The sequence below is a fragment of the Lupinus angustifolius genome, chromosome LG07 (genome assembly GCF_001865875.1).
Source record: "Lupinus angustifolius cultivar Tanjil chromosome LG07, LupAngTanjil_v1.0, whole genome shotgun sequence".
Taxonomy (NCBI): domain Eukaryota; kingdom Viridiplantae; phylum Streptophyta; class Magnoliopsida; order Fabales; family Fabaceae; genus Lupinus; species Lupinus angustifolius.
In genome coordinates this window covers 17,312,044-17,329,875 of record NC_032015.1, presented here as the reverse complement: position 1 = coordinate 17,329,875, position 17,832 = coordinate 17,312,044, and the positions used below count along the sequence as shown (strand labels likewise).

At 30.9% G+C, this 17,832-nt stretch overlaps 1 protein-coding gene across 1 annotated transcript; it reads right to left on the bottom strand.

Moving 5' to 3' along the window:
• On the bottom strand, positions 7,087–13,691 carry LOC109352520 (probable mitochondrial-processing peptidase subunit beta, mitochondrial). Its single transcript, XM_019594531.1, has 9 exons — positions 12,980–13,691; positions 11,455–11,619; positions 11,204–11,341; positions 10,968–11,119; positions 10,766–10,874; positions 10,274–10,372; positions 8,135–8,200; positions 7,511–7,618; positions 7,087–7,413 (listed from the first exon to the last, which is right to left on the bottom strand). The coding sequence occupies exons 1-9, from the start codon at positions 13,643–13,645 to the stop codon at positions 7,327–7,329; spliced, it is 1,590 nt and encodes a 529-aa protein (XP_019450076.1). The 5' UTR covers positions 13,646–13,691; the 3' UTR covers positions 7,087–7,326.

Genomic DNA, 17,832 nt, shown 5'->3' with positions numbered 1-17,832 from the left:
TCAGATTCAAAAATTAGACTCGATTAATATTTAGGGTTTGGTGGGGACCAAACATGACCCGGTCCGACCCGTCCCTTGATCATTCATTCATCATATTTGTATGTGTCTCTATTCAAATATGTACAAAGTAATAATACTTTTTTGGTCGAAAATATTATTGATTCTCTAAATTTTTCTTCATATGATTAAAAATATATATCCATATATTATTTTATATATCAAATTACATATTCATAATAATAAATAATATTGAGAAGACTTTATCTAAAATGAGTATGTATGATATTTAGTCGGGTTTAGGGTCGGGTCGGGTTTAAAGGCTGACTCGGTTGATATTTAGGGGTCATGTTAGCTTCGGGTCTAGGGTCGGGTCCGAGTTCAAAAATTGACATGATGCATGTTCAACCCTACCTAGAAGGTATTAGTCTAGTACTGTAAGGTCCACTAGATCATAGAAAGATCAAAGTGTCAAATGTTTCATTTCTAGTAGCAACACTTGTTGGGAGAGATAATCACACACCTCGAAATATAATAGTTATTTACCTATAAGGTGTGAAAATATCATTGACAATATCAAAAGAACTACCAATCTACACCTACTTTACGAAATTGGATCATCTTCAGTACTCGGGGAGATTGTGGCATGTGACATTAATTTTTTTTTAAAATGCAAATTTAAAAAAAAATTAAGAGTGGACACTTATTTTAGTCCTCATATTTTTTGATCTTACCAGTTCAGTCCTTTAAATATATGTCGAAAAATATGTCAAATTTTTTCAAATTAGTCGAAAAAATATGTCGAAAAATATGAAGGAGTAAAATAGGTATTTACTCAAAAAATAATTGAAGTTTTTTTTAAAATAATCAAACAAACCTGCCCCACATTCCATTTTTGGACTTTTTCGCAGTCCCTACTTTATATATGAGCTCATGTCTCGGTAATTGGTCAATAATGCCACATTGCTCATGGAAACCCATGGATCCAAATATCTTCTTGCAGAAAAAATTGTCAGTGTTTAATTTTTTTAATAGTTACATTCAAATAAAGATGTTGTATTTTAAAACAAGGGGAACTTTTTTGTTTGAAGGTGTCAACTTCCTTAGTAGGTAAACTTATTTTACTTGTGGTTGATTGCAAGGATTTTATTTGTAGTTTGTTTGTAAATTATAAAATATGATTAATATGATATAAAAAGAAAAAATAAGGAAGCATTTTCTAACGGATAAGTTTACTCAATCCCCCATTATATTGCATGCAATTAACACTTATGATTGGCAAGGATTAATTACTTTACTCTCAAGTCAGAATGAAAAAATAAATTTCTTATACCAGTACTTACAAGTCAAGTCATTAAAAATATAGCTGGTGATAGGAGTTATATTAATTTTTAAAAGAATACTAAAATGCAAGTTGCAAATATAAAATTTTCTAGGAAGTTTTGTTTAATTTTCTTACAACTTTCTTCACTCTCAATCATTAACAACATAAAAGATTTAATCCTTGGACATATCTTATTCATTTATGATATTGAATTATGAATCAGAAAGTAAACTAACCTATTCAGATCATGAATTGATTAACAAATATAAAGGTCAAATATACTTCCAATTATTAGTGCACATGCTGGGTGGGTTTGAGTTGTAAAATTACAACTATGGCTACTTAAACCAACCACACACACATATATATATATATATATATATATATATATTCCTTGACTTTAAAATTATTATAAAAACTGAGAAAGAGGGTCATGTCTGAAACCAAAATGTTTAACACAAATCACTAAAGCTCACATCTTTCACAGAAATGTTTCTCTTCTTTTTTTAACCTTTTGCATTTAAAAAGTAGTGTAATATGTATGCACATTCTTTCTAAAGATTTATATATAATTTGATATTAATCATTATTTATTTGTATTATTTTTTAAAGAGTTGATCATAATTAAATATGAATGTTTGATAATACAATGATAATATATTAAAGTCATATACTATCTGTGGACACTTTTTTTTTCTCTTTAAAAAATTATTCTCAAGTTTTTTGGTCTCATGACAAAGAAAAAAGAAACAAGATAATGACTAGTTACAAAATGGGTAGAGAATCAATTAAGCAAAATGTAAAATGAAGCTAATAACCCTAATCAATTGTTATGTGTGTGCTAATATTTATACATATAGTTGAATAAAAAGGTTAAATTTGAGAAGCTGAGTTAAACATAATAATGAATTTCCCGCGGTATTGGAATATGATAGGCCACTGGTTTTGCAAATTTCAGGTGGCAGAAAAGACACCGACCAACTCATCCATTCATATATTTAAACAAATAAATAACTTGATGACAAATGAGAAGACTACAAGAGCAAATTATAATATTATTCAAACCACTCAACTAGTTAACTTTAAGACACAAAAAACACTCCACCAACATCAATATACTAGTAAGGGTTTGTTTGTGAGTTAGATTTGGAGGGGAAATGAAAGAAAGGGAAGACTTCATAGCTAACTCACAAGTATATTTCATAACTCTTAAGTCTTTCCTTTCATTTCTTTCCCTTCCGAAATCCAACCCACAAATAGACATAAAAGGTGATCCAATTGTCTGATTTCTGCAATTAGAAATGTTAAACTACCATTTTTTTATGTCTTTTTTTTAGGTTTTGACCAAGGCCAATGTTGATATTTCTTTGAGCTGGAGGGAAAAAATACAAATGAAGACCCTTTAAGTGAAACTATAAAACTTAAATTTAATTAAAAATAACAAATTGTAGGCTATACAAGTTAAATAAAAGGAGAAGACAAGGTAAAATTATACTACAAGTGAAAATTAAATAAAAGCGGAAGCCAAAATAAACTTATAATACAAAAGTGCGATTATATTTCTCTTTAATTGGCAATATTTTAAAGTTTAATTTATATCTAATATATATTTTGAACTATTGTACAATAGAAGAGTATTTAGTAGTATAGAGTGAAGGGATAAGTTAATTTATTTTAGAGAAAGAAATATTTTTTGATATAAGAAGACAACTTTTCTTCTCCAGCCAATTAAATTATAACATATATTATATTTATTTATTTTCTAGAAAAATATTTTTAAAACTAAATAAAATAATATATATATCATACTTTTACGAGATAAATTATCGTCTTTTTTATCATCTATTATCTCCTTCATCGCCAGGTGTCTACCATGACACAGGCCTAGCTGTAACACATAATTATTTCACGACCCTTTATTTCTTTTGAAAATTGTTTGTGTTCCTTTGTCTATTTAAAAAATCAAGAAAAAGTCGATAATAATTATTTTTATAATTTTATCGTCACTTATATCGTAAGAGATTTAGCAGGTCAACCGAATAATGGTAATTAGTTTAAAGAAATGAATGCATAAAAAATTATTATATAAAATAATTATATAATAATATTTTTATTTTATATATTTTCATGTTTAAGATTATATACATGTATAAAAAATCGTTATATACTATAAAAGTTTAATATAATTTGATTAAAATAAATTATTTAACCTATATTTTTTAAATTGTGATAAAGAGAAATGGAGAAATATAATATAAAAATTTGAGTACTAGTTAAAAAGTAAATTATTAATTCATATTAGCTATCTAAAATGTCAATGGATTTTGAAAACATCAAAAAGTTAAATCACAAAGAAAACGAGAGATAATAATATGATGAAAAGGATAAATGCATTAATATGATAAGAGTTTTTAATTATCAATATATTGTTGATCGTTATATTAAACTATCAATGATTTTTAAATATAAGTAAATAAATAAAAAATTATTGATATATTAATTGAGTTTAAATTATTACAATAGGTAGATATTACACGCTTATAAATAACTTAAAAACTATATATAATATCATTTGACCATCTATTCGTAAATAGAAAGAAAACATTTATTTTAACTTTTTTTAGGTTTGTGATTGTCTCTCCCAATATATATTACTATCGAGAATCAAATACATAATATTTAACCTAATATGATATATAAGGATCAACACCTATTTGATTAGAAAGAAGACATTTATGAACATCTACACAAACAAAAAAGTTAGCTGAGAAAATCTATAATTAAAAATGATTTTACACTACCAATTTAAGAAATTTTTATACTTTTAGAACATTATTTGTTTTAATTATCATTAATTCTTACTGTAATCTAAAAAACCTTACATTAACTATATAACTGTACATGATGATTTAAATGTGAGGCCACTGAAGTATATTATCATTGTAATATTTTCCCCACCATTTGCGGCATAGAAATACTAAAATGCTGTCACAAAATGTCTAAGATTCACTCTTCAACCATGAAGAACAATCTACAGCTACTTCGAACTTCAAGTTATACCGGATCCAGTATTGGAATGTGAAGCCCAAAATTAATTTCATCATTTATAATAGTTTTTGTTTAAAAACATTTTAAAATCTACACTATTTAAATTTTTTTAAAGTCACATATTATAATCTTATATGGTACTCGACCCTCGGGGGGAGAGGATCCATTTTCCAAGTTATAGAGGGCTGCATTTATTAGACACAACCTGATTTCTAAAGTAAGTACTATTAGTTATTTAGAATGAGACATAGATCATCTATTTCTAAAACTATCTCATCTTTATCTTAATTAATTAGATTTTAATAAATAATATAAATTTATACTTTTTATTTATGTGGCAATTTCTAATTGGTTTGCGATAATAAATAAGAATATCTTAAGAACAAATGATCTATGATCTTGAAAATAAAGTATTTCTTTTAATTATCTCCTCGACCATTAAATTCATAATATTTGTTCTATTTTTTTTTGTTTTTAGAAATATTATCATAGAAAATAGTTAAATAAGATATTTGTCATGATTTTATTTGTCGAAAAAGATAATTTATCTTCTGATAAGTGGAGGTACTTTATTCTTTTAATTGTTTACCATTTTTCTTTTCATTCCTCCTCACTAATAGAATCAAATAATAAAAATGCCTCTTTTTTCTTTTCCTGTCCTCTTTATGAAAATCTCTCATCTTGTATTTCATATTTTGAATCAAACACTACAATGATAGAGGATAACCAAATAAAAATACTATCAATCTTCAAATAAATCATACTAATAACAATATTATTATTTTTTTCCTCAAAACAAAGTCATCATAAATAAAAACATATAGGCATTTTGATATGTGTCATATGTGAAGGGAACATTATATCTAGACAATTTTATGAATCAATAATACACCTATTTTCTGCATCTTCTTTGGCATATTGTCATCATATATGCATACAAATAGACATACTTACAAAATAAATAATAGTGACATTGTTAATATATACCTAGAAATTTAAAATTATTATTTAATATAAGAGACACTCAACATTAATTTAATTCAAAGATTTAAACTACAAGCAATGATGACAAATGTGTGGAATAAACAAGTATTATGTATAAATGAACGAAGTCACATTACGGATGCAAAGTACAATAGTTTATGAATCAACGTACGTAAAAATTAAATTGAAAGCTTTTAAAAAGAAAAAGAAAGTAGAGTAACAAAAACCCTTCTCTTTTTTTTTTTTGCACTAACCACACCTTTTTTAGTAAAGAAAGCTAATTCATTTTAGGATGTGTGTCTACCGCTCTTAACATGAATCGAATTATACGGTTTTTCTATCACAATGATAAACAATTACCTTACTAATAAAAATTATGATAATTTTTTTAATGGAAGTTATTTTATTTGTTTGATTAGATAGTTGTCTCTCATTGATAAATGGGATTTGAGCTGCACTCCACAATGAAGCAAGGAAAAATATAAAGCTCTTCCATCAGCAATGTAATTGTTTTATTTGTGATTTGAAGGAAAATAATTATTATTTTCTTGAATAAAAACTAAAGTTAGCGTAAGCAGAATATAAAGTGAAGATACTTAAATTACTTACAACCCTAACAGCTAGCATAGAAAATTCATGATTTAAGTTTTGTTATTTGTAACAATATAAGTAGATGCTCATCTCAGAGTAGTCTGTCACATGCGTGGGACTTTTTTCTTATGTATTCTTCTGAATCTTTATATATAAAGAAGATAAAAAAGTAATAAGATTAAACAATTAAGAATGGTATAAATAAGTTTTATACGACATCTTAACTTGAAATTGAAAACTTTGGTACCATACATCCACTAACAGCAACTCCGATAATTACTATACCATTCACTTCATATATATGAAAGTGAAAACTTTCTTATAATGAATTAAAATTTAAATATTTATATTTAAACATTACAAAATTATACTTTTAATGTAGAGTTTGCTTTTCTCTATATGCTTTTAATATGGAATGATCACTAAATTACATTAAACTAGTACGTAAACAGAACACTTGGACTTCAAAAATAACAGCACTTCATAGGCATAAGCATAACTACCGAAAACTGGAAATAAAGGAGAAGTAAACTTGTACTAGATGGTGGTGCTAAAATCATCCTTTTCCACTAACAGAATATTGGTAAATATTATGTATCAATGTATCATCAGAAAAATGGACCCCCCTTTTTGTTTTTGCAATCCCATTCATTCCCTTTAATCCTTGATTCGGCAGTAAAATAAATGAAAATGGACAACTTCAAAGTCATGAAATATTCTTGAAACATGATTCTGGGCCGCTTTTATTTTATCTTCATTCACCTCTAAAACTCAACTAGCAAATGGATCTTTCATGGCTCTCAAACCTTTAGTTTCTTTCGGTGTCAAAACTCAACTTGCAAATAGATTACAAAGATAAATTGGCAGGGAAAGGATACCTATACAAAAAGGAAATAGAGAAGTTTTATAAATTATGTAATAGTGAATGCACCATCCTCAACACAAAATTACTCACAAAAAGGATACAGAGGAATTTTCTCCTAATTTAGTGTGTTTGAAACAAAATCACACCCCCAACACAAATTACCCACAATGGCTTTAGCACGAACTTCACACAAAAGCTACTCAATATGCATCCAAACACACGTAATCATTTAACTGCACAACTTAATCAGCAGCAAGTTAAAAGGGAGAAAGAGAAGAAGCAAAGACAACGTTTAGGCAAATTCATTTTTAACAACAGAAAGATGCCATTTATATCATGACAACATCGTACTTATTTTTGCATGAATGTTATAAAACAGAGGCCTGTAATAAATAACAAAAATAAACAAAAAATGACAGCCAAAACAGCCATCTAGAGGTATATATGGGGTTAAATTGGAACAAAACATTATGCCAGACCTCTAGAAAGTTGAAATGAAGCACAAAACTACGACGAACTAATAACGGTTCCAGTAGGTTCTGCGCCTGAACCAGTTGTAATCAGGCAAACGCTGAATAGGTCCAATGGCAGCAATAGCAATATCCTGCAGGGAGAAACCATGATATTAATTTTTTTTAAAAGGACAATGACCATAACTTTTCTAGTCGCTACTACAGAATAAGAGATATTTCAAGTATTACCTTGTCATAAATAAATCGGTTAGCAACACGTTTAATTGTGCTAGCATCAACGGCATCAATTCTAGCGAACAATTCAGCAAATGGGATTCTTCGGCCATATGTGAGTAGCTGAACCATTGACAAAAGAAAAATATCTAAATAGTGCATGATTGCCAAAGAGGAGGCTTTGCACAAGGATAAAAGAAATTGTGCGGATAATTATAATTTAGTTCAAATGCTATAAGATTGTCACATGGGAAGCAAGTTATTGACCATAGAAATCAGGAAATGTATAAGAAAAGGGTTTTGATACAGTCAGGTCCAAACTCTTCATTCTCAGCTTACTTATGGTTAGATATTTTAATGCTTGTTTTTCTCCAGAATAAGAATCTAACGATGGCATCAAATTTGATTTAAGATAATATATAATCAATAGACCATTTACCAACTTTGCTTACCTAAGTAACTTCGCTATATGAGTGCCAATTTCTAAAAAAACCTTCTTGTTACTTCATTATTAGTAATTCTTTCTTCATCATACGAGACAATTCATCTTAAAAATCATTAACAGTACACAAGGAAGTCCAATAAACATTCACCAATCTTCTCTTTATGAAGTTGGCTATGAGTAAAGAAATATTGTACCTGACGCCCAATATCTTCTGCCACTGGGCTCGTTCCATCTATGTGAAGCAGCAGTGAAGACTTCAACTGTAAAAACACATTTCTACATGTGACTATAGCACTAATAACAGAAAACAGAAATCGACTGAAAGATAAACAACTTTTAACATGATTAGTTAATGGTAAACAGTGTAACAAAGCACTTAGTTTAAAAAGACCACAGATTTTGAGTAGTGTATACAAATGTGCATTGAAAAATCCAAACTCAATCAGTGGCCATACCGAAGACTACAATGCATTGAGAGTATGTTTGCACATACAATACTTTACAGACACAAATCTTGGAATCACAATTGCTACCTCTTCTTAATAAAAGTTAACCATCACATATCTTGCTTCTATGAAGTAAAAACAATATTACGTGTATCATATGCTAGTTAAACTGAGCAAAGGTATAGGTAGATGGGTAAGCATATTTCCATACATTAGAAAACAATTCCACACACGCCAAAAAAAAAAGCAAACGATGGCCCATAAAGAAAAGGTGATGAAGAAATAGAATACCTATTGTGTATTCCTATTTTTCATCTTTTCTGGATACATAACACACACTTATGCACTATAACTCAGGTAAGTCAACCAGAGCAAACCTTTTAATCCAGTGTCTTTATTTCTGGGGAAGTTACTGTCAAACCAAAGGTGTCTATAAGAATAACTGAGCCTAACTCCTCCCAAAAAAGCTAGTTCATAGAGGAGGGAGTTAGCCAAGTTTAAGAATGGTTCATTAACAATGAGGGGACAAGCCAGTGGCTGCAACGAAGGTAGACAAGGGTTCAAAGTGGCAGTCTCCCAAATCAGGTGGATTTGGGTAAACAGCTTATAGCTTAACCTGATTTGGGTAAACAGCTTATAGCTTAATTAAGCATATATCCAATAAACTAATTCAAAATAAGCTAGAAAGAACTGCCCATAAACTTTTCTAATAAACAGTGTTGTCAATGGCGGATGGCAGTGCACAGCCTTTGCCAAAATTCCACCATAAATAATAGCAGATGGTGTTGCTGGCAAATAGCGGATGCCATTGCAGTTGCCGGTTGACAATAAAAATATATAATTTATATAGAAAAAATTTAAAAAAATAATCATAATAGCATAAGCTACATAACAGAAACATCACAATACGACAATAAGTAACATAACCGCCATTTGACAACACTGCTAATAATCTTATTAAAGCAGGTTGAAAATTTTTACAAGATCATGAAATTTCACAAATTTTTTTTCATAACCAAAATAAGCTCTCTACATAAGCTCTTCGAAACACGACTATATAGATTAAGGGTTTCACATATTAAGTGTCTAAACTAGAGCAACACCCAAATGGCAGATGCCGCCACTTAGCGACATATTTTACATGGTAGCTGGCGTTCTGGTGAAAACCACCACTGCAATCCACCGTGACCACCATTTGACAGTACGGCTAACAATCTTATTAAAGTAGGTTGAAAAAGTTAATAAGATCATATGATATGTCTCAAGTTTATTTTCATAACTGAAATAAGCTCTCTCCATAAGCTCTTCGAAACACCCCTGACCCCGATATAGATTAAGGGTTTTAGATATTACAATTATTGTAAATATACTGTCACCATAAATCTACAATCCAACAGTGTTCACTAGAGAGAGCAAAATATGCCTTCAGAAATGAAAAGTCACTTATAAGAATGCCAAAACTGATTCCATATATCAGATAGGTTCAGCATTCAAAATCTGAAGCAGTAGGCTATGGCTTCATTCAGATCTTCTACCCATTAAGATACGGTAAATTCTACATTTCTAATCCCATCTATTCCACATAGAACTTAACACTTCAAACATAACCTATGATTACAATTTAGATGAAATAATGATTTTGTGCTGGACATAAGTTCTTCAATTTTCAATTGCATGCAACCCAAAAAAGCTTCAAGCCACCAGGGCTAGCTAATATGTGAATCACAGATGCAGTAAACTAATCCTATTCCAACACAAAATAACTCCTATCATGCTTGACCTATACAGACATTCATATAGGAAGCGTCTTCAAAAATCATAAGCCAAATTCAACTGTATGATTCAATAGCAGAGAAGGGAATCAGTATGTAAAGAGTAGGTGCCCACCTGATTACGAGCACGTGTAACATCATCTTCTGAAACCCGATAAGCCAACTTAGTTGTCTCATACATTATTGCATAGGACAAATCATCCAAGCAATCCGGCTGAAAAAACAAGAAATTAAGACGAAATATTAATCTGAGGAATAATTGAAGATAAATCAAGAAACATGGAAAGCCAAACATTCTATTCTTTCAAACAACAAAAATTCTAATTTATACACCACATATGACAAACAAAGACACTTATAACCATTATAATTTCAAAAGTCAGGACCAAACATTTATTAGATGAATATGAAAATCATTAGAAGAAAGGGCGTAAAGAAACCCATTAAAATATATTTATGAGAAACTTCATGAGGGTTAAATGTTCATTTGGCAGCAGCAGATACATAGCATATTGCCCGTGTTTTGATGTGAGCCTTAACATAAAAAGTATTGTATTTGCTACTTAGTTCAAAAAAAACCACATTAAGGAACTACAAGGAGACATACCTTTGCAACAGCATAAATACCAAAGAGGCCTGTGTCCTTATAATTGGTGTTGAAAGCCATCATGCTTTCCGCAACTTCATTAATACCAACACGCTGTGCTAACTCAGAACTGTTCATAGTTAAATTTCATATTCCGTTAGTATGAGGAGGGTATAACTTTGTTACTTTTTTAGGCATGGGAGGAGTGCTCAAATTTGCATACCCCATATGTTTTCCACCTCCAGCTGTCTTATTCCAAGAACCCAATAGAGCTTGCATGACCATCAGAGCAATTGAATCTGGATCCTTCCAAGATGCCCCTTCAAAAGCTATCGCAAATTGTGCAAGGGGAACATCAACATCTAGTATTCTAACCTATTTTTCATGACAAGTAGATGGAAACAGTCATTAAATTTGTGACAAAGACATGTTTAGATGTGCTCAAATATATATTCTTACCTCAGAACCGGTAAAGACTGCAGGTTCTTTTTCAACTAACTGAGAAGCTGTAGTGGGATCTGTTGACAACTTAGTAAACAACTTTTTTACTTCCTCAACGATATCTTCATGCTTGACAGCTCCAGATGCAGCTATCACCTTCAAAAGCAGACACACACAGAAAACAGCCATCAGGCCAATGGCCTCTTAAGAAAATGAACCCATCACTAACAAGATACAAACAGACAAGACCTCATCATTTTTATACATACCATCCTAGGAGCAGTGTAGTGTGTCTGAATGTAGTTCTGGAGATGAGCTTTGGTGATTGTCTTGATGTTTTGAGCAGGTCCAAGAATGGTTCTACCAAGAGGAGTGTACTGGAAAGCAGTTGCATGCAAGTGGTCAAAAATTACTTCCTCCGTTTGACCCTCAACCTACAAGCAGTTTCATACAATAAACTGATGAGCAGAAGAATAAAAAACTCATCATATACAAGCCAATTTATAAGAAAATTGAATAGCAGCTAAGAATTAAGTCATTAACACAAGAAAAGACAAAATGATTCCGCATACATATGTACCATTACTACTCTGAAATGAGAGAACAAATAGTTGAAATGAAAAAAATAAGACAGCTAAACACAACACTTTTTTCAGACTAATGTTGATTATCAAGACCAGGATAAATCACAACAGTGAAGACAGAACTTCATCTTTAGATTGCTATCAACAATCACTCCTCAGCAAAGCAGCAACCCTAAATCATGCTTAGGCCTTTACATGAATCCACCACAAGGGCAAATCAGAGAACACTATGCAACACAGCACAACAATTACAGACTACATTGGATCCCACTTCCTCGAATCACTGCCTAAATTAGAAGCAACAAAACCCCAGAGACACTCCGATTGACACAACTTACACATGAAAGCACAAAATTGATATCCCTGTTTTACTCAATTAGGGTGTGTATTTGAAATTGCTTATTTTAGCTTCAAACTAGCGTATAATCAAAGATAATAAAGTATCTCCGGATATAAGGAGATAAATTATCTCCTTTAGCCACTAAAATCATGACATATGTCCTATTTTATCATTTTCTACAAAAATACTTCTGAAATTGAACAAAACAGTACTTGTGTCATGTTTTTACTAGCTGGAGGAGATACTTTACTTTATTCTCATAATCAAAATCTTATATTTTTTAAAAGAAAACTGTGGCTTCTTCCTACAAATAAAGAAAAAACCCAATCACTCACTGAACCCTTTTGCACAAGGGGAGGGATCCCCTTCCTCCAAACTTACTCCACATTCTAACCATCAATTTTAGGGAAATCAAATGGTTTGAACCAGTGAGTAGATTTGAATCATTAGATATTCCTAGAATTGATGGCTAAGATGAGGCGTAAGTTTAAAACTTACTCTTAGAGTAAGTGGATCCCCACTGAACCAAAACCTTTTAAATATGAATATAACAAATTGTTAAAATTCATTCCAGCTTCTAAGCCAAGTGATGCCCACTTACACAAAATTAGAACAACTTTCATCTAAAAACAAACAATGGAGAATTAAAATCCCTTACGATTCATTCATATCCCAAAATCAAATTCGCTGAATAAACTTAAACTATCTTATTTTAGGCTCATAATAGCTTATAATAAAAACCTTGCTTATTTCAAGTAAACAAAAAATGTGATTCCTTCCTGCAAATTAAACAAATCCACAAACACCAAATGTACAATTTTGCACAAATCAACACCTTTCAAATTATCAAAACAACAATCACCACAATACCTCTTCCATTTCCCTAAGAATCACATCGCGCTCGCGACTAATCCGATTCTCATCAAACTTAGAATTCTGCAAAATATCAGCCAAAATATCAAGCGCCTTAGGCACATCCTGATCCGAAACTTTAGCATAATAAGTTGTCTGTTCCCTCGATGTATACGCATTAAGATGTCCACCCATGTTCTCGATCTCCTCTTCTAACTCACGCGCATTTCGTCTCTCAGTCCCTTTAAATATCATATGCTCCAAGAAATGCGCAGTACCGTTACTCTCCTCGGTCTCGAATCGCGACCCCGCATCGATCCACACGCCAACTGTCGCGGTTCGCGACGCGAGCGATGATTCGGTGGCGACACGGAGGCCGTTGGGGAGAGTAGTGATGCGAGTTTCCGGAGCGGAGAGGATTGAGGTGTGGTCGGTTATGGTAGGGTGAGGTGAACCGTGTTTGAGGAATCTGGGGTCTGGATTTTCGAGTTGTTGGAGTTTGTGTTTGACTGATTCGGCGAGGCGATCGTAGATCATGACATCGGGGGAGAGAGGAGAGGGAGGAGGTGGGGAGGGGGAGAGGGAGGGAGAGGTTGAGAGAGATCGGTAGGCGGCGGAGATTCGGTGGTTGGAGCGGCGAGCCGCGGTGAGGAGGCGGTTGAGAGACATGGCTCCGCGCGTCATAGCGGCCTTAGGGTTTGTTGTAAAAGAAATGTGAGTTATTGGATGGGGTGAGTGACTTTATATAAAGAGTAGAGAGAGAAATGTATACAAACAGTTTCATTCTATTATATAAATCTTTAAATTAGTATTATATTATATATTACAATCAAGAGTAAATTACTATAGCACTCATGAGTTCAGCGATATTATATAAATAATTTCTCACTTTCCATGAATCACCTTTAATTTATATATTACATCGACTATCCTAATGTAGGGTGAAAACGTATCAGATTGTCTATAGATGTTCAATATCTAGTTTATTATTAATCAAGTCCGACTTTTTAACATGCAGATGTATCAAAATGATCGGGCTTGGTTGGGCTGGCCCGTCAAAGCCCGAAAACTTAGAGGGTTTGAGTATCATATTATGTAGTTTTTAGTGAATTTGGACTTTTTAGCCTAGACTGGCTAGGCTATAATAAAACTGGGTTCAGACAGGGCTTATCCGAGCAGGTTCGGACTACCCGTTTTTTCCTTATTTTTTTGGAGCTTTGACTTGGTAATAAGTCTTATGTGAAAATTAGTACAGTGATGGATATATTTTGACATATAGAATTCATTTTGTACTTGAGTTTATACTACAATTACTATAAATCAAAGTGATTATTTTTTATAGTATACATAGGTTTATATAAGAGTCCAATAGAAATGAGAGATTTAATAAATGAGTTATGTTAAAACTCATATATGCGTACTTGACATCATGTCTTAACTCAAACACAAGGCATTAGATCTATAAATTTGGTTGGTTGCATTTGACATAATAAGTGTGTTAAAAAAGTTATACATTATTAGCAAATGATACATATATTAAATTACACTTAATCTCATCCATTCATTTTCTTAAACTCAAATGACCAAATGAGTGAAGGAAATAAATGATGAGAGAGAAAAAGAGAAATCTTAAATAACTTTTAAGCTTCACTCATTTGGTCTATTGACTTAAGAAAATAAATAACTGAGATTGAGTGTAATTAATGCAACTTAACTTGGTTCTAAACGGATCCCTCCTCATATATTAAATAGATTAAATATGTTAAAATTTAAGTAAATTTGATATGCATAAATTGTATCTTGACTTTTTAGCCTAGTCTAGTTTAGCCCAAACTCGATGTGTGTTAGACTGTTCCCGTCAGAGTAAAACTCATTTTGACATCTCTATAAACAGGTGAAGCTTAGACTTTTCAAAAAGTGTATTAAACCTATATAGGTCAAATCCAAACTTTTCAAAAGACTATTAACTTATCAGGTCAATCCATGTAATGTTATTATATATTTTATGTTAGTTAATTTTTATAGTTTGTAACAAAAAAAACTAAATAAAAAAAGTATGTAAATTCACTAGCACTTAGAGAATGAATTGTTTAATAATTGAACATTTAGTTGTTAAGACTTGGGCTTAAGTATATAACTCCTACCTATGTAAGTATGCAATGTTTAATTTATAAAGTGTGTAACCTGAAATTATAAGTAGGAGTGGCTAACCCTAAAAAGCAAGTCCCAAAAATAATCTCAATCTACACTGTCACCCTCAAAATCTCATCTAAGAGTGGCTAATTCTCATTTGTTTAATTGTTATCATCTTCTCATATGAAAGCAAAGAAGATAAACTCACCTTTTGGCTTAATTTCCTCACCTTATCCGATGATAAGATATATTGCTAAGATGTTATGTTAAGACTTGTTATTTTGCTCATATACAAAATTTGGGAAATATCCCAACTCAGTTGTCACAAGTGGTTGTTCACATCACTTGTATTTATGAATTCATATTACTTTTTTTTTTTAAATTTCAAATTGTTTCCGAAATTGGAAAGAAAAGTCCAAACCATAATGTATACTTTGATCAAGATCTCTCATTCATTGAGAATTTGAAGCCCAAATAGGACTGACAAAGGACAATAAATTGAGCATCACATTCTTCTTGCATATCACATCATTAGTAATTTAATGGAATGAGACCAATTTGTTTGAAGGTAGTTGATTTAAAAATCTCATTTGCTTACATAAATAATCATGTTTTGATTGTTTTGTGCTTAGACTTTTCAATTTATCATATGATCAATGTTAATATGTAATATACTTGCTTATCCTGATATTTAGTGAAATGATTTGTCCTTTTCGATTTTGCCTACTTCAAAGGAATAAAGTTTTATTATGATGCAATGCTATTATTAAAGAAAATACTGCATAATTTTCATAAAAAAGAGAAGATAATTGGAATTGTTGTTGTGGATTCTAAAGTTAATATTGAACTCAACTGTGAGAATAAAGAGGACATATAATTTTTACTGAATTTTGATCTACTTAAGCCTAGTATTGGATTTGATATAAGGTGTTCTATGTTCAAAAAAGTTTCCCTTATATCATCAAACTAGTAACAAATTAACTATTAATTAAAAAAACTATGCAAGTAGAATATAATGGGAGAGTTGTTGTTTATGTTTTGCAAGACTTACGAGAAAAGATAAGTTAAGGCTTCCGCAAAGAAAAAGAATAAATAACCTAATGGTCAAATTGAGGAGGAGCAAGAGGGAGAAATGTGCATCAACTTACAAGAACATAGCAAAACATAGTTGATTATCATCAAGCAGATCCAACAAAGAATTGCCAGATCCAACAAGTTGTTAACAAGTGTCAACAAGTGTTTGTCATCATAAAAAATAGGAGATTGAAGATACAAGCATGCATCACATATATTTTTATGAAGACAAAGGACACATAGTTTGATGAAGACAAAGGACACATAGTTTGATGAAGACAAAGGACACATATAGTTTGATGAAGACAAAAGGTTGATAAAGACAAAAGATCGACAACATGATAAATGTTCAAGGATAAACTTGAGAGGATGAGCAAATCAACAAACAACAAGTATCAACTATAAAGTCAAGACTCAAATTCATACAAGCAGTGACAGATCTTGATCAAAAGTTTAGAGGGGGCAACAAATTTTAATTGGTTCAAGAATAATAAAATATACAAAAATATACGTAATTGTTTCGAAGTTTTGAAATAACATATTAATTCTAAATAATATTAATTAACAACTAAATATGTTAAACAAAAAACCAGAATGTGTCAACAATGTCAATAATTACACCCCAATATGAGTAATGATACTGCAACGTTAAATTATCAATTGAAGAAATAAAAATATAGAATAAAAAAATTATTGGTATAAAACACACATGCAGACTATGCTAAAAAGCACATACAAAAAATTAAAAAAAGAAAGTTATATCCTCCTAAGAATGCTCTCACCTAAAATAAACTGATATGGTCACTTGTAAACCAATTATTAATAAACAAAATATTACTTTGTGATGTATGTTAATTTCTTATGGGTAAGAAGATTTAGTACGAGGATATATCATTTTTTTATACACAACTGGGTGATGGTTTTTGTTGTGCACTATTCTTATTAAGCATGAATAATGATGAATATTTTTTTATCGATAAATATTAGTATGTTAGTATTTGTTGTGGGGCGAGATTTGAACCATCAACCTCTTTCACTTCACCTCTTCTCCTTTACCGTCACACCACCTTATAACTATGTTTTTTTTTTATTAAATATGATAATGGTGAGACTCAAACTCATAACCTACTTCACTTCATTATTTAAACTCTTCATCTTAACCAACGAACCACCTTATGACTCCTAATAATAGTGAATATTAAATAGGATAATGAAAATTTAACTTTATACTATATTGTTGTGTGAATACTAAATAAATTAATAGCAAATAATGGTGAAAATAATAAGACAAAAGGTTGATAAAGACAAAGGATCGACAACATGATAAATGTTCAAGGACAAGCTTGAGAGGATGAGCAAATTAACAAAAAACAAGTATCAAATATAAAGTCAAAACTCAAGTTCATACAAGGCAGAGGGCAGTTGCCCCCAGCTGCCCTTTGATATTTTTTATATCTTTATTAGGTCTTAAGATGCTCGCTTAGTAAGAGACTAGACTAGGATGAACCCCAATGGAAGTCTCACAAACTAAAATCAATCTTATCTAAAATGAGACTTACATGCATACATACATAATTTACATGTACATACATACATACATACATACATACATACATACATACATACATACATACATACATACATACATACATACATACATACAT